This window comes from Lampris incognitus, chromosome 9 (genome assembly GCF_029633865.1).
Source record: "Lampris incognitus isolate fLamInc1 chromosome 9, fLamInc1.hap2, whole genome shotgun sequence".
Classification (NCBI taxonomy): Eukaryota; Metazoa; Chordata; class Actinopteri; order Lampriformes; family Lampridae; genus Lampris; species Lampris incognitus.
Window position 1 is genome coordinate 27036288 of NC_079219.1, and position 14126 is coordinate 27050413.

General features: G+C 41.7%; 1 protein-coding gene across 1 annotated transcript in view; it reads left to right on the top strand.

Annotated features, from left to right (window-relative positions):
• tgfbr2b (transforming growth factor beta receptor 2b) overlaps nt 1–14126 on the top strand; it is a 48870-nt gene that overhangs the window by 29821 nt on the left and 4923 nt on the right. Inside the window, exons 5-9 of the mRNA XM_056285783.1 lie at nt 9–257; nt 512–625; nt 1249–1386; nt 3072–3213; nt 12506–12633. Of these exons, the coding sequence (XP_056141758.1) occupies nt 9–257; nt 512–625; nt 1249–1386; nt 3072–3213; nt 12506–12633 (771 nt within the window). The remainder of the gene's footprint in view (nt 1–8; nt 258–511; nt 626–1248; nt 1387–3071; nt 3214–12505; nt 12634–14126) is intronic.

The window sequence follows — 14126 nt, forward strand, 5'->3', positions numbered from 1 at the left end:
TTGAACAGGTGGGTAAGGGTCGCTTCGCCCAGGTGTACAAGGCTAAGCTAAAGCAGAGCACGTCAGATCAGTTTGAAACGGTGGCTGTGAAGATCTTCCCCTATGAGGAATATGCATCCTGGAAGAATGAGAAGGACATCTTCTCCGACACAGACCTCAGACATGAGAATATCCTTCACTTCCTGACAGCGGAGGACCGGAAACTGGAGAAGCAATATTGGCTCATTACTGCCTTCCACCCAAGAGGGAATCTACAGGTGAGAGGCTAATATACATAGTATAGAGCAGAACAATAAATGAGGAACAAAAATGTTACATGTAATGACAGCTAGCGAATATTTACTTTTATTGGTCATACAGTTCTGATAATGAAATGTGATTGCATTACAGCATATTTTCTGTCAGAAAATAGCTTAAATGTCCATCATATGTCATCAACATTAACCTTTTAAAATCCCCCAGCCATACTCATTTAACAATAATAAGAATCCTGTATTCCTCTCACTTCCAGGAATATCTGACACGTCACGTAATCAGCTGGGAGGATCTATGTGTGCTGGGCGGCTCTCTGGCCATGGGAGTGGCCCATCTCCACAGTGACCACCTCCCCTGTGGACGCCCCAAGGTAAGCTGAGACTGTTTTTTATTATTATTATTATTGTTATTTTCAAAAATCAACCATTCATACTTAACTATGTAACCATATACAGCATCTGTATGTATGTATGTAGTATATATGGATGGATGGATGGATGGATGATGGATTGCATTTATATAGCGCTTGTAGGCTATATGTGTCTGTCTTTATGTATTTCTGCATGTGCATATGTTTGATACGAAGTGTGTATCTGTTTATCTAGTTTGCAAGCAAGTTTACTAGCTAAGAGCGTAGCGAATTCTCACTCTATAAATCTCTTTCAGTCTGTCTATTGATTCACACATAACTAGAGAAGACACTATTTATAGTTAGTTGTATATCCTTAATTACGGTTTTGATAATGTCACAAAAACGACAAATGAATTTTTCCACTTTAATTCCTGAATTGTTTTAGTATTGTTTCAAATAGATTTAATATGGTGCAAATATTACATACTTGGTCGTGGATTGCAGATTTATTTCTTTTATTCTGAAATCCAAACTAAAAGGCTCCTATGATAATTGTGTGTAGATTTATTTGGGCATCGCCTGTACAAAAATCATCTGTTTTGACATTCATGGACAATACTTTTGTTATCATTCCCCCTGAGGTACCCATAGTCCACCGTGACCTGAAGAGCTCCAACATCCTGGTGAAGAACGACCTGACCTGCTGCCTGTGTGACTTTGGCCTGGCCCTCCGACTGGACAACTCCCTGTCTGTTGATGATTTAGCCAACAGCGGACAGGTAAGATGAAGAGTTCACTGCTATTCAAATACATCTGAAAAGCATAAACACACTTGAAGACATGCGATACGTCCAAAATAAGAAGACCTCAGTCCTTCAAAAATACTTTGTGTACTTATGTTAGTGTTTATCTCTAACACCTTGTGGTCTGCACTGTGGATAAGACAGCCAACAATGCGTTTCTAATACATTTCTAATAAATATGCTTTTAAATTCTTCAGTGTAAAAATAAGGCCTAATGTGCCAATGCACAATATGGTGTACATTGTGTTTATGCAATATATTTAATGATCTACTACTACTTTCGGCTGCTCCCGTTAGGGGTCGCCACAGCGGATCATCCTTATGCAATATATTTAATGATAATTAATGATATTTAATTGTTAATCGAATAGTAATTGATCATGATTATTATTAAATTATTATTTATTATATTAAACTATTTAAAATATTTGATATTTATATGGTTTTATTTTTATTAAAATATTTAAATTATTAATTATTATATTATTTAATAATAATTAATTTAATTAAAGTATATTATATATTTAAGGAATATCACAGAGTACCAAGTTGGATAGCCAGCAGAAGTCCCAGACAAGATTACTGAGCAGTTCTGCTACAAGCAGTAGATTTTGGAGCTTAAAAAAGCCTTTAATTTGTCATTTGATGTTAGAATTGTCTGTTTGTCACCATAGCTCTGTGTCATGCCAACATAAGGCTTTATTTCGGTTTTTGGAGCGATAGAAACTGTCCATGTTTATGTTACTTAACGTTATTCTGAGTGTATCTGTATTCCAATGACATACACCCAGTTTGCTGATACAAGACAAATATATGATGGTGTGAAACAGCATTAGAGAGATGAAAGAGGAGATGAAGCTCTGTCGGGACATGTAAACCCCTTTAGGCAACCCCCAATCTTTCTCTCTCTCTATTTCACACTCTTGCTCCATCTCTTACTCTGTCTGTCAGTGGGATCTTTGTTCTTTGTTCTTTATGATGTATGATTCATTGGCTGAAAATGCACTAGTGACAGGTGATAGGGTGTTGACTAATTTGCTAACACAGCTCCTCAGACCCCCTCCATCCACACACATCCACCCACACACACACACACACACACACACACACACACACAAACATCCACCAACACCCACACTGCTGTGCACAGTGACTGATTTGCTAACACAGACCATTTCCTCACCTCTACACACACTCATACACACTCACTTGTGTGAAAAAAACACACAAAACCCACCTACACTAATGCACAACAAACATAAGAGCACTGCTGTACACACAGTGACTCACTAGCAAGGGAAATGCATCCCGACACACATCGCAGCCTGCTCTGATTCAGAGCGTCATCAGCCAGCTAGCTAAAAGCCTCTCATGTACAGTGCTGCTACATAGCATCAGATTGATAGTGGGAGCTGTAACGAGGCTGGGTCTGTGTTGATTTCATCACATTAGAAGTCTAAATAATTTACTTAATTCAGCATCATTTAACTAGATCAAACCTTCAACAAGTTGAAGAGGCCTCGCTCAGTATTGCCTCTTTTTCCGTCACTTCCCCCAAGTTAGTGATGCGAATGACAGGATTATTGTCCATGGTCTGAAAGATGCATATGGCACATGGTTGTACATGCATGTGTGCTAATCCTTCCAGTGTGTTTCCATAGGTTGGCACGGCACGCTACATGGCTCCAGAGGTGCTGGAGTCCAGACTGAACCTGGAGAACATTGAGTCCTTCAAACAGACCGATGTTTACTCCATGGCTCTGGTACTGTGGGAACTGACATCTAGGTGTGAAGCCATCGGAGGTCAGTATATACAAGTGTACATCCTGCTGCACATAAACACATGCAGAAAAGTGCGCACACCTGCGAGTATAGACACATGCACATGCACGCGTGCACACACACACACACACACACACACACACACACACACACCCTTTCATAATAACTTGCCTCATGCTTGTACCTCTTGGTGTGGAGTTATGAGGTTACCACACCCACACACAATGCCTACACATGCACACATGCACAAACAGGAACAGAGAGACACACACATATGAAATTTTTTTGGTGTGGGAAGACACCTGCAACAGGCATGAGGCCAATAGTTGCTGGTGATAGTTTCTCACCGCTTCTCTCTTTCTTTCTCTCTGGCAGACACACACCACATGCAGGCAGGCATGCAAGCACACACACACACACACACACACGCACGCACGCACGCACGCACACACACACATACACATGCAGGCAGACAGGCAGGGATGCATGCACACACACACACACACACACACACACACACACACACACACACACACACACACACACATTAAGAGACAAAGCACTAACTAGAGATGACTTAGTCCTTTCAAGCCATATTGTTACCAAAAATGGCCCTTCAAAAGTAAGAAATAAAATAATTAATACAAGGTGTTTTTTGTGAGTAATAAGTGAAAAATCTGCCAGTGGAACTCGTGGAAATACACTTGTCAGCAAGATGCACCATCTAAAAACAAGTCCTTATAGCTCAAGGAAATTTTCGTTGTTGGGGGACTGTCTTATATTAAGTGTAATGAGATATTTTATCTTAATATAAGACACAGTCCCCCAACACTGAAACCTTCCTTGAGCTATAAGGACTTGTTTTTAGATGGTGCATCTTGTTGACAAGTGTATTTCCACGAGTTCCACTGGCAGATTTTTCACTTATGACTAGCAAAAAACACCTTGTATTAATTATTTTATTTCTTGTTTTTGAAGGGCTCGTGCAACAACCTCAGCATGCCCACTAATTGGCTAGCCCTGATTTCACTTTAGTTGTACCACAAGGTGGGGTCATTTATTTGTGACATGGGGAGAACTTTGTCCTCATGTTTTATTTTTCTTCACTGAAATCAGGAAATACGGACGGGTGACAAATGAAAGGAAAAACCAACATAAAGTGTCTTAGTAAGGTGTTGGTCCACCATGAGCCTCCAGAACAGCTTCAGTGCTCCTTGTCATTCATTCTACAAGTCTCTGAACTCTACTGGAGGGATGGACACCACTGTTTTGATTATGGTGGTGGAGAGCGCTTTCTAACACGTCGGTCCAAACCTCCCATAGGTGTTCAGTTGGGTTGAGATCTAGTGACTGTGAAGGCCATAATATAGGATTTACATCATTTTCATCCTCATCAAACCATTCAGTCACCCCTCATGCCCTGTGGATGAGGGCGTTATCATCCTGGAAGAGACCACTCCCATCAGGATAGAAATGTCTCATCATAAGATGAAGGGGATCACTCAGAATAACTTTGTATTGATTTGCAGTGATCCTTCCCTCTAAGGGGACAAGTGGACCCAAACCATGCCAGGAAAATCCCCCCCACAGCATAACAGAGCCTTGGGACCCCCTCAATGTAGGGGTCACACATTCAGGTCTTTTCTTTAATTTTTCACCCGTCTGTAGGTTAGCCTACATAATGTTGAGGATGACCACTTTTAGTTAATTTACTCTTTGATAGGTTAAACGATTGCTTCACAATCTCTTCATTTTCATGCTACAATATGTATTAGCATTTTTGTGTATGTGTGTGTGCATTTGTACTGACATGTATGCACACACTGCCATAAATGATGCATGGTGGGAGGTATTTGGTTGTGTCAGTGTTTGTGCTCCATGTAGTGCAGGGGTTTTTTAGGCCATTGTTTCCTGTTTTGCAGGGGTTGGTACTCTTGTTTTTACTGCTTGTGTGATGGTCTTGTGTGTCCTACTGCACCTCAACCTCAGCTCCTAGGTCTCCAGAAGGAATCTGTGGAATGTCTAATATGTGAGAGAGACAATCTGAACTCCGCTGTTGCCCTTCTTTGGGCAGGAAAGCAGAGAGTGTGAGAGAGAGAGATACTATACCTTCTGTGTTTCTGTGCAAGTTTCTGTGCAAGTACATGTATATGTTTGGGAATATAGTGTACACACACACACACACACACAGACCCTTCCGCTCCAACATAACAACATAAACTGAGACAGGAAGTAGCGTAAACACAAAGAACGCAGGCCTATTAAATTGCAATATTTTGCTTGCTTACAGTATCGCGATATATCGCAATATATTGAATCATAACCTCTGTACCATGATACGTATCATATCACCGGGTTCTTGCCAATGCACAGCCCTAGTATGTTTATGTGCTAGGGTATAAAGTGTGACTTTTTGTGTGTGTCCATGTGCCTGTGTGCTTTAGGTGAACACAATACATGTGTGTCTACATAGACTTACAGCATGTGAGCAGGTCCAGTGGTGTCTTAGTCTCATATTTCCTAGAGTCAGACCCACTCCCAGGCCTGCCTGTCTGTCTCTGTCCAGGAAGGTTCCCCCATATGCCAGACACACACACACACACACACACACACACACACACACACACACACACACACACACACACACACACACACACACACACACACACACACACACACACACCAGATAAGGTAGAAACAGCAGACTGCTACTTATCAGCAGAGTAGAGAAGACTGACTTTGAACATATGGGCATGTGTGTGGTTCTTGTGGGCTCCACCTATGTCTGTTTTGTGTGTGTGTTTGTGTGTGTGTGTGTGTGTGTGTGTGTGTGTGTGTGTGTGTGTGTGTGTGTGTGTGTGTGTGTGTTGGTTGGTTGCCTGCAGGACAGGAGAGTGAGGGCTGTCAAGCCTAGCTTGCTCCCTCCTCACTGCAACTAGGCTCATATAGACAGCCTGAGACATTTAGACCCAGACAGTCACATTCCAACACATGGCTGTGTGAATTTGTTACTGTTTGTGTGTGTGCGTGTGTGTGTGTGTGTGTGTGTGTGTGGTTGCTCCTCTCCACCCTGACAACAGGGGACGAAACAGGGGTTAGAAATTCTACCCTGCATTGGATTTGTTGTTGTTGTGGTCACTTATAGTACATCTATCTATGTTGGTCTTTCCCTCCCTCTCTGCCACATACAAACACGCACACACACACACATACACACACTTTCTCTTCCTCTCTCCTTCTCTTTTTAGCCCACGTTCTCTCTCCTTCCCTCTCTTTCACTGTTTTTTTTTCTGCATTAGCTCAGGCGACATGTTTTTTTTTCTCTTCAGCACAGTGGGTTGAGGAGCGGGTTGAGGAAAAGACTCCTAGATCTTGATAGGAGACCACCATGGGCAACCAAGAGTCAGGTGGTCAGTAGGTGATAAGACAGTTGGTGAGGGAAGAAAGCGAATAGAGGACAGTCGTAACCTATTGTATAACTAATCCATCAGTGGTTAATGTGAACAGCATAGTAGTTCATACAAATATTTAATACTCAATCACCAAGGCAGCATGGTGGCCCAGTGGTTAGCACTGCTGCCTCACAGCAAGAAGGTCCTGGGTTCGAACCCCAGGCCGTCCCTGGTCCTTTCTCTGTGGAGTTTGCATGTTTCCCCCGTTTCTGCGTGGGTTTCCTCCGGGTGCTCCGGTTTCCCCCCACCATCAAAAAGACATGCATGTTAGGGTTAATACTCCTGTCTGTGCCCCTGAGCAAGGCAATGGAAAGACGAACTGGAGTTGGTCCCCGGGTGCTGCAGCGTCCCACTGCTCCTATACAATAGGATGGATTAAATGCAGAGAACAAATGTAACCGAATGACAAAAATAAAGTGTATTTCTTCTATTTGTTTCTGATCAACAATAGCACTGGCTCACCATTAGACACAGGCAGACCTGTTTGCAGTGTACTGTTAGTGCGAGCCACCTGCTTCTAGTAAACACTCCTTTTTCTCTCTCTGTCTGTCTCTCTCCGTCTGTCTCTCTCTCTCTCCCTCATAACCATGTCACAACATCACTTCTGGGACTAAAGTTAAACTTTAATAACACCACAAAGTTCTTGGCCTCAAAACCAGGCCAAGAAGTTTCTCTGGAGTGGGCTGGACGCCTCGACTCAGTGATGGAAGAACAGATATGTTTTGAAGTGACTTTTTTTAATTCAGTTTGTTTTTTTGTGTGGTTTCTCGCATTACTTTTCAACTTTTTAATTAGATTCCAGTTCTCATGATACGTTTATTTCCTCGGGGTTGGTGGTGGTGGTGGTTTGCGCTCATAACTCAAACTTGAGCTTATCCCGTGGACTACCCTGGGTCTCTTAAATGCTCATTTGCAAATCAAAGAAGTACTATTTCGCTCCCTTAAAACAGCAGATATGATATTTTATTCAGCCGCGGTGCTAACCTCAAGGCCACAGAGGTTTCAGACAGATAATCTGAAAAGGAAACTGTCGTAAACCGCTTCCCTCCCTAGAATGGATATGCTCGGGTTTTAACTGGGGGCTCCAGACAGTGAGAATTTTTTTCTTTTTTGAAAATGGAAAGGGGGAGAGCGAGAGAGAGGGAAAGAGGCAGCATATGAGACAGAGGGAAAGTGAGACAGAGAGAAATATATAGAGAGAGACAGAGAGAAAGAGAGACAGAGAGAAACTCCTGGAGTAGCCTCTTGTGACATCTGTTCTGAAACTGCGGATGAAATTCTTCTCATAGCTCCCATCTGGTCCTGGCCCAATGCTGTTGAAGGCAAAAGCAGACCACACCTCTTATATATGCTGCAGTGAGAGGCCTTCCATGTCCTGGTTTCTCTCTGCAAGTTACCTACTCTCTCTCTCTCTCTCTCTCTCTCTTGCTAAGTTACCTACACTCTCTCTCTTGCTAAGTTACCTACTCTCACTTTCACCTTTTCCAGCAGCTCCTGATGGAAACCTGGTGATGCTCTGATGAAACTTGCAAGGCTGACCCATGACGTATTACTGTATCTTTGATATGAGAGTGTTGCGTCTTTTCCTCTCAGTATTGAATTTATATCTAAGAAGTAGTACTACAACTTCTGAGAAGTAGGACTACATTGCTTCTTGATCTGTTACAGCTCAGATTGTATTTCTCCAGCTTGTCATTTTTAGGTCAGTTTTTCCTGTGCCGGTTTGTGTTTTAACTGTACTGAATCCAGGAAAATGTGTGGTATTTATACCAACTCTACAGCCCTCAGCAGGAGATCTAAACAGCAGAGTGCTGAGGACAATACCACCCCTGCCCGGCTGGCATAAATAACCCAACTCCTCCAGGGGAATGGGATGGGCCGGGTGGGTTTTGTTTAAAATACTGAAACGGGGGAAGTTCCACATGTCAAAAACAGGAAGTGTAGGCCTGTGGAGTCAGCTTCTCAGCAGGGTCTCAATCCCAGCCCTCTACTTCCCGTCCGGGCCTTCCACACTGGCCACCCCACTTCCTGTGGTTGAGGACACACAGAGGCAGACCGCAGCGGCCTGATTTGTAATAAAGTTCTGTGGTTTTTTTCCGAGATTTCATCACAACCTCACCTCAATAGTAAGGGAAAGTGAAAACCTACGCCCTCTAGTGGCTGTGCTCCTACCTGAGAGGAATCTCCATTAATTTCTCGCTCGACTTATTTTCCAAAAATGAGTACAAATCTATACTAGCATATATATATACACTACCGTTCAAAAGTTTGGGATCACCCAAACAATTTTGTGTTTTCCATGAAAAGTCACACTTATTCACCACCATATGTTGTGAAATGAATAGAAAATAGAGTCAAGACATTGACAAGGTTAGAAATAATGATTTGTATTTGAAATAAGATTTTTTTTACATCAAACTTTGCTTTCGTCAAAGAATCCTCCATTTGCAGCAATTACAGCATTGCAGACCTTTGGCATTCTAGCTGTTAATTTGTTGAGGTAATCTGGAGAAATTGCACCCCACGCTTCCAGAAGCAGCTCCCACAAGTTGGATTGGTTGGATGGGCACTTCTTTGAGCAGATTGAGTTTCTGGAGCATCACATTTGTGGGGTCAATTAAACGCTCAAAATGGCCAGAAAAAGAGAACTTTCATCTGAAACTCGACAGTCTATTCTTGTTCTTAGAAATGAAGGCTATTCCATGCGAGAAATTGCTAAGAAATTGAAGATTTCCTACACCGGTGTGTACTACTCCCTTCAGAGGACAGCACAAACAGGCTCTAACCAGAGTAGAAAAAGAAGTGGGAGGCCGCGTTGCACAACTGAGCAAGAAGTTAAGTACATTAGAGTCTCTAGTTTGAGAAACAGACGCCTCACAGGTCCCCAACTGGCATCTTAATTAAATAGTACCTGTTAGAGCCTGTTTGTGCTGTCCTCTGAAGGGAGTAGTACACACCGGTGTAGGAAATCTTCAATTTCTTAGCAATTTCTCGCATGGAATAGCCTTCATTTCTAAGAACAAGAATAGACTGTCGAGTTTCAGATGAAAGTTCTCTTTTTCTGGCCATTTTGAGCGTTTAATTGACCCCACAAATGTGATGCTCCAGAAACTCAATCTGCTCAAAGAAGTGCCCATCCAACCAATCCAACTTGTGGGAGCTGCTTCTGGAAGCGTGGGGTGCAATTTCTCCAGATTACCTCAACAAATTAACAGCTAGAATGCCAAAGGTCTGCAATGCTGTAATTGCTGCAAATGGAGGATTCTTTGACGAAAGCAAAGTTTGATGTAAAAAAAATCTTATTTCAAATACAAATCATTATTTCTAACCTTGTCAATGTCTTGACTCTATTTTCTATTCATTTCACAACATATGGTGGTGAATAAGTGTGACTTTTCATGGAAAACACAAAATTGTTTGGGTGATCCCAAACTTTTGAACGGTAGTGTATATATATATATAAAAGTCTTAATGTTCCACTCCTCATTGGTTGAGCACTCTTAATGTGTGTATGTGTGTGTGTATATATATATATATATGTGTGTGTGTGTGTGTGTGTGTATAGATCAATAGATAGATAGATAGATAGATAGATAGATAGATAGATAGATAGATAGATAGATAGATAGATAGATAGATAGATAGATAGATAGATAGGGCGGCACAGTGGTTAGTGCGGTTGCCTCACAGCAAGAAGGTCCTGGGTTCGAGCCCCAGGGTAGTCCAACCTTGGTGGGTCATCCTGGGTCGTCCTCTGTGTGGAGTTTGCATGTTCTCCCCGACTCTGCGTGGGTTTCCTCTGGGGACTCCAGTTATCTCCCACAGTCCAAAGACATGTAAGTCAGGTGAATCAGCCATACTAAAAATTGTCCGTAGGTATGAGTATTTGTGTGTGGGTGGGGGGGGGGGGACTGTTGTGTTGGCCTGGCAGTCTGTCCAGGGTGTCTCCCTGTATATGTGTGTGTGTGTGTGTGTGTGTGTGTGTACACAAAAAAACTTTGTAACTACAGAAAGACAATCAGAAATCTGAATCAACAAAGGATGACTCAAATCGTGTTGAAATGGCATCACTACCTTAAAGGTACAATCCTTAATTGAAATGTAAACAAAAGGGTTGCTCTGCTACCAAATTATAAAACACAGGGTTGGAACTTGCTATCATTCCCAAATGGATTGAAAGGTCATTAAATATGAAGAACTAACACTAACCAACAACTGAACTGGACTTTCTAGTGTTTTCTGATGCTGTAAAAGGTTTGTTTTACATTGGTAATGTTTGTAAATACTGGTGTAAAACAAGCCCATATCTTCAGTTACGATTGGTTGAGAAAGACACAAAAAGCTCATGCAAATATATCTCAATTTTACATGGTCAAATGAATTGCAGATTGGGCCTTTAATATTGCAAAGTAAAGCATCTCCAGATAGAAGCGATACCAGCAATGCTTTTAAAAATACAGCTGCAGTGCACGGGGGAATATTATGAGGCATGACGGTACAACGCTTCTCCAAGATGTTTCTTTGGTGTTTCTCAAAGCAAGCTGAAGTTTCATGGAACGACACACCAAATAGCTCAAGGAATTTCCATGATGTGGTGAAGCAGTTCAGAGATTTGTATACAAGTATGAAGATATAATTTTTGAAATACTAAACATTGTGTCACATTTTATCAGTGTCCATTGACTAACATTGCCAGGGAGGCCATCCAGTGCTGCAGATGTGAATCACGTCGACGCACCAAAAACACAAAATTGTTTTGTTTTGTTTTGTTTTTTTGGTTTTTTGGTTTTTTTGCAATAAATGTTGAAAAAAAGAACCCAATTGTCACCACCACAGGTTAAGTGTATTCCAGCAGTAAGGCATTTTAGCATCGTCTTATCTAATATCCATTCATTTCCTGCAAACAAAAATCAAATGTTTGACCATTGGTGAAGTAGCTGTTGAGGAAAAAGGGAAGAACTCTTAATTAATACAAGTTGAATATTACATAATTCGTTGAATGCCTCTGTATTATCTTCTGGCTCAGTTAGGAGAATCAGATTGCCCCAAAGACTTTTTAATGACTATCATCTTATTTCACATTCACTGTGGAAGTGATCTGAAGAACCTTTTCTTTGGGGTAGAAGACAGACTTTGCAGCTGTTATGAGTTCAGTTTCACGAGTTCTGGACAAAATCCCAGAACTTTTTTTTTCTTCGTGTTTCTTGGTTCCATTGTTGTGATCTTTCTCCCTTCTACAGCTGGTTTTCAAAATGAAATAGAAAAAAAGAAGAAGAAATATAACAGTGTTTTGAGTGGTCTGAGGTTGGAACTAAATGCTTGTTGGTACAGGCTGATTCGTTGTTTTTAGAAACAATCATCAGTCAAGTGCCAGAGCAAGCACGGGCCTTACCATGGAGGCAACACAGAAAGACATTTTATTTTTCAACATCAGCATTATCGGTGCCAGTGTGTAAAGCTTGCAGCTCCAGTAAAAATAACTGGTCAGGGGCTTGGCTCAGATATATGACCTCATACGGGCATGCCATCCAACATTTTCACCAGACTAGCACACCTGTTAAGCTTTATCTCTGTCTGTTTGTCCAGCTGTCTGTCTGGTTTTCTCAATTCTTTCTGTACATTTATTGTAATAAGAATGGGGGGGGGGCTTGCTGATGTTTAAACAGAATGTGTGTGTGTGTGTGTGTGCCTGACTCACAATAACCAGAGATATATTGATTCAGATAAACATTTTTCTATTAGGAGAAAAGTGGTTTCTGGGGCAGCCTCTTTTATTTTTGTTTGACACAGTTGATGTCTCAGCTTGTAGTTCATACCAGAGCAATGATCCATATTGATTGTGTTTGTGTTTGTGTTTGCAGAGGTTAAGGAATACGAGCCTCCATTTGGCTCCAAGGTGCGAGAGCACCCCTGTGTGGAGAGCATGAAGGACAATGTTCTGAGAGACCGAGGGAGACCCGAGATCCCCAACACCTGGCTGGGCCATCAGGTAGCACATACTGTACATTTCAGCAGGACATGGACACATGTACAAACACACATGCATGGCTGCACACATGACGGTGATATCCTGTACTCTCTTTTTTTTCTAGGGTAGATTAAGGCAGTTGGTCTTTGAGCTTAGCATGAAAAATACACATCTTGTTGCTTTCTAAAACGCTTACTCAACACTTAATTACTTTTTTAATATCTCATAACACTGATGATGAGCACATGATTATTTCTGAGAATTTCCAAACCAGCAGAGCAATACTGAAACAGACTCTTTGCAAAAGGTGATAGCCTTGGCAGTGTGCATGTTCTTTATTGGAGTCTGACTTCCCCAAAGACCCATATGAGAGGGACACACCTATTGAGGTTGTGGACTATCCATCTGGTAAAGCAGAAATAGAAATTTCAAATATGTGCTTATACGAACTGACATGACTTATTTTGAGGATAAAAATTGGCTTTAGATGCACTGTGTTGGCAGAAATTTAAAAACGGCTGGTACAATGCAGCATCCCTTTATTAATTTAATTGGATTGAATGATTTAAGATAAATAGATCATTTTAAAACAGCCATCTGGATGTTAATAGTAAATTAACCAAACACAAATATTCCACCATGTCAATGGGTGGGCCCCAGCACATCCTCAAGTACAACAAAAAACACAAATTCTGTACCTGGGTGGCACAGTGGATTAATTCACTGGCATCCCAACTCTGGGGTTCACATTTCAAACCCTGGTGTTGTCTTTGGCTCTGCTGGGCATCACAGGTTGCACAATTGGACCTCCTTTGTGGGGAGCTGACAGGGGTAATGTGTCCTACCTTTTTAAATAGTGACTCCTACAGGTGGTGGGGAGCCTGTTCAGCCCGAGGGGGTTGTGTGGGCCTCCATACACATTATGCTCCCCCAGAGAAACCTACCCTGGCAGATGAAAAGAAGAGGTTGACCTCCTCCACATGTATCGGAGGACACGCATGCTCTGTCTATGTCTTCCCCAACCACCAACAGGGTAATGTGGTGGTGGGATAGGAGAACTGGAACATGTCAAATTGTTGATAGAGATGAAAAGGGGAGAAAAATCTACAAAAAAAGATAGAAAGAAAGAACATGCTCCCTGCCAAGTGGCAATATTATTTCAGGTTTGACTATACTAAAAGAGTAATGTGCTCATCGGGATTGCAAATTTTAGAAAATGATATTTTTCCTAGTGTTGTGTAAGTTGATTAGGAAGCTGTGAGTTGTGTATGTTTATGCTAGCATCAAAGATTTGCTGCCATGGTTTATGTAATCGTAGATAAAAACAGTTTGGATAAGCTGTAATTTGTGTGGCCCATAAGGGGTTTCAACAGACTATAGAGCAAAACATTAAAGAATAGTAGTACCCCCTCATTTCAAAACTTATAGACATTTTGAGAATGTATTGTTATGTGTGCCGGTGGCAGAACAAGACTATTATGAGGTGTCTGTGCTTGGACAGCAAGAGAACAGCA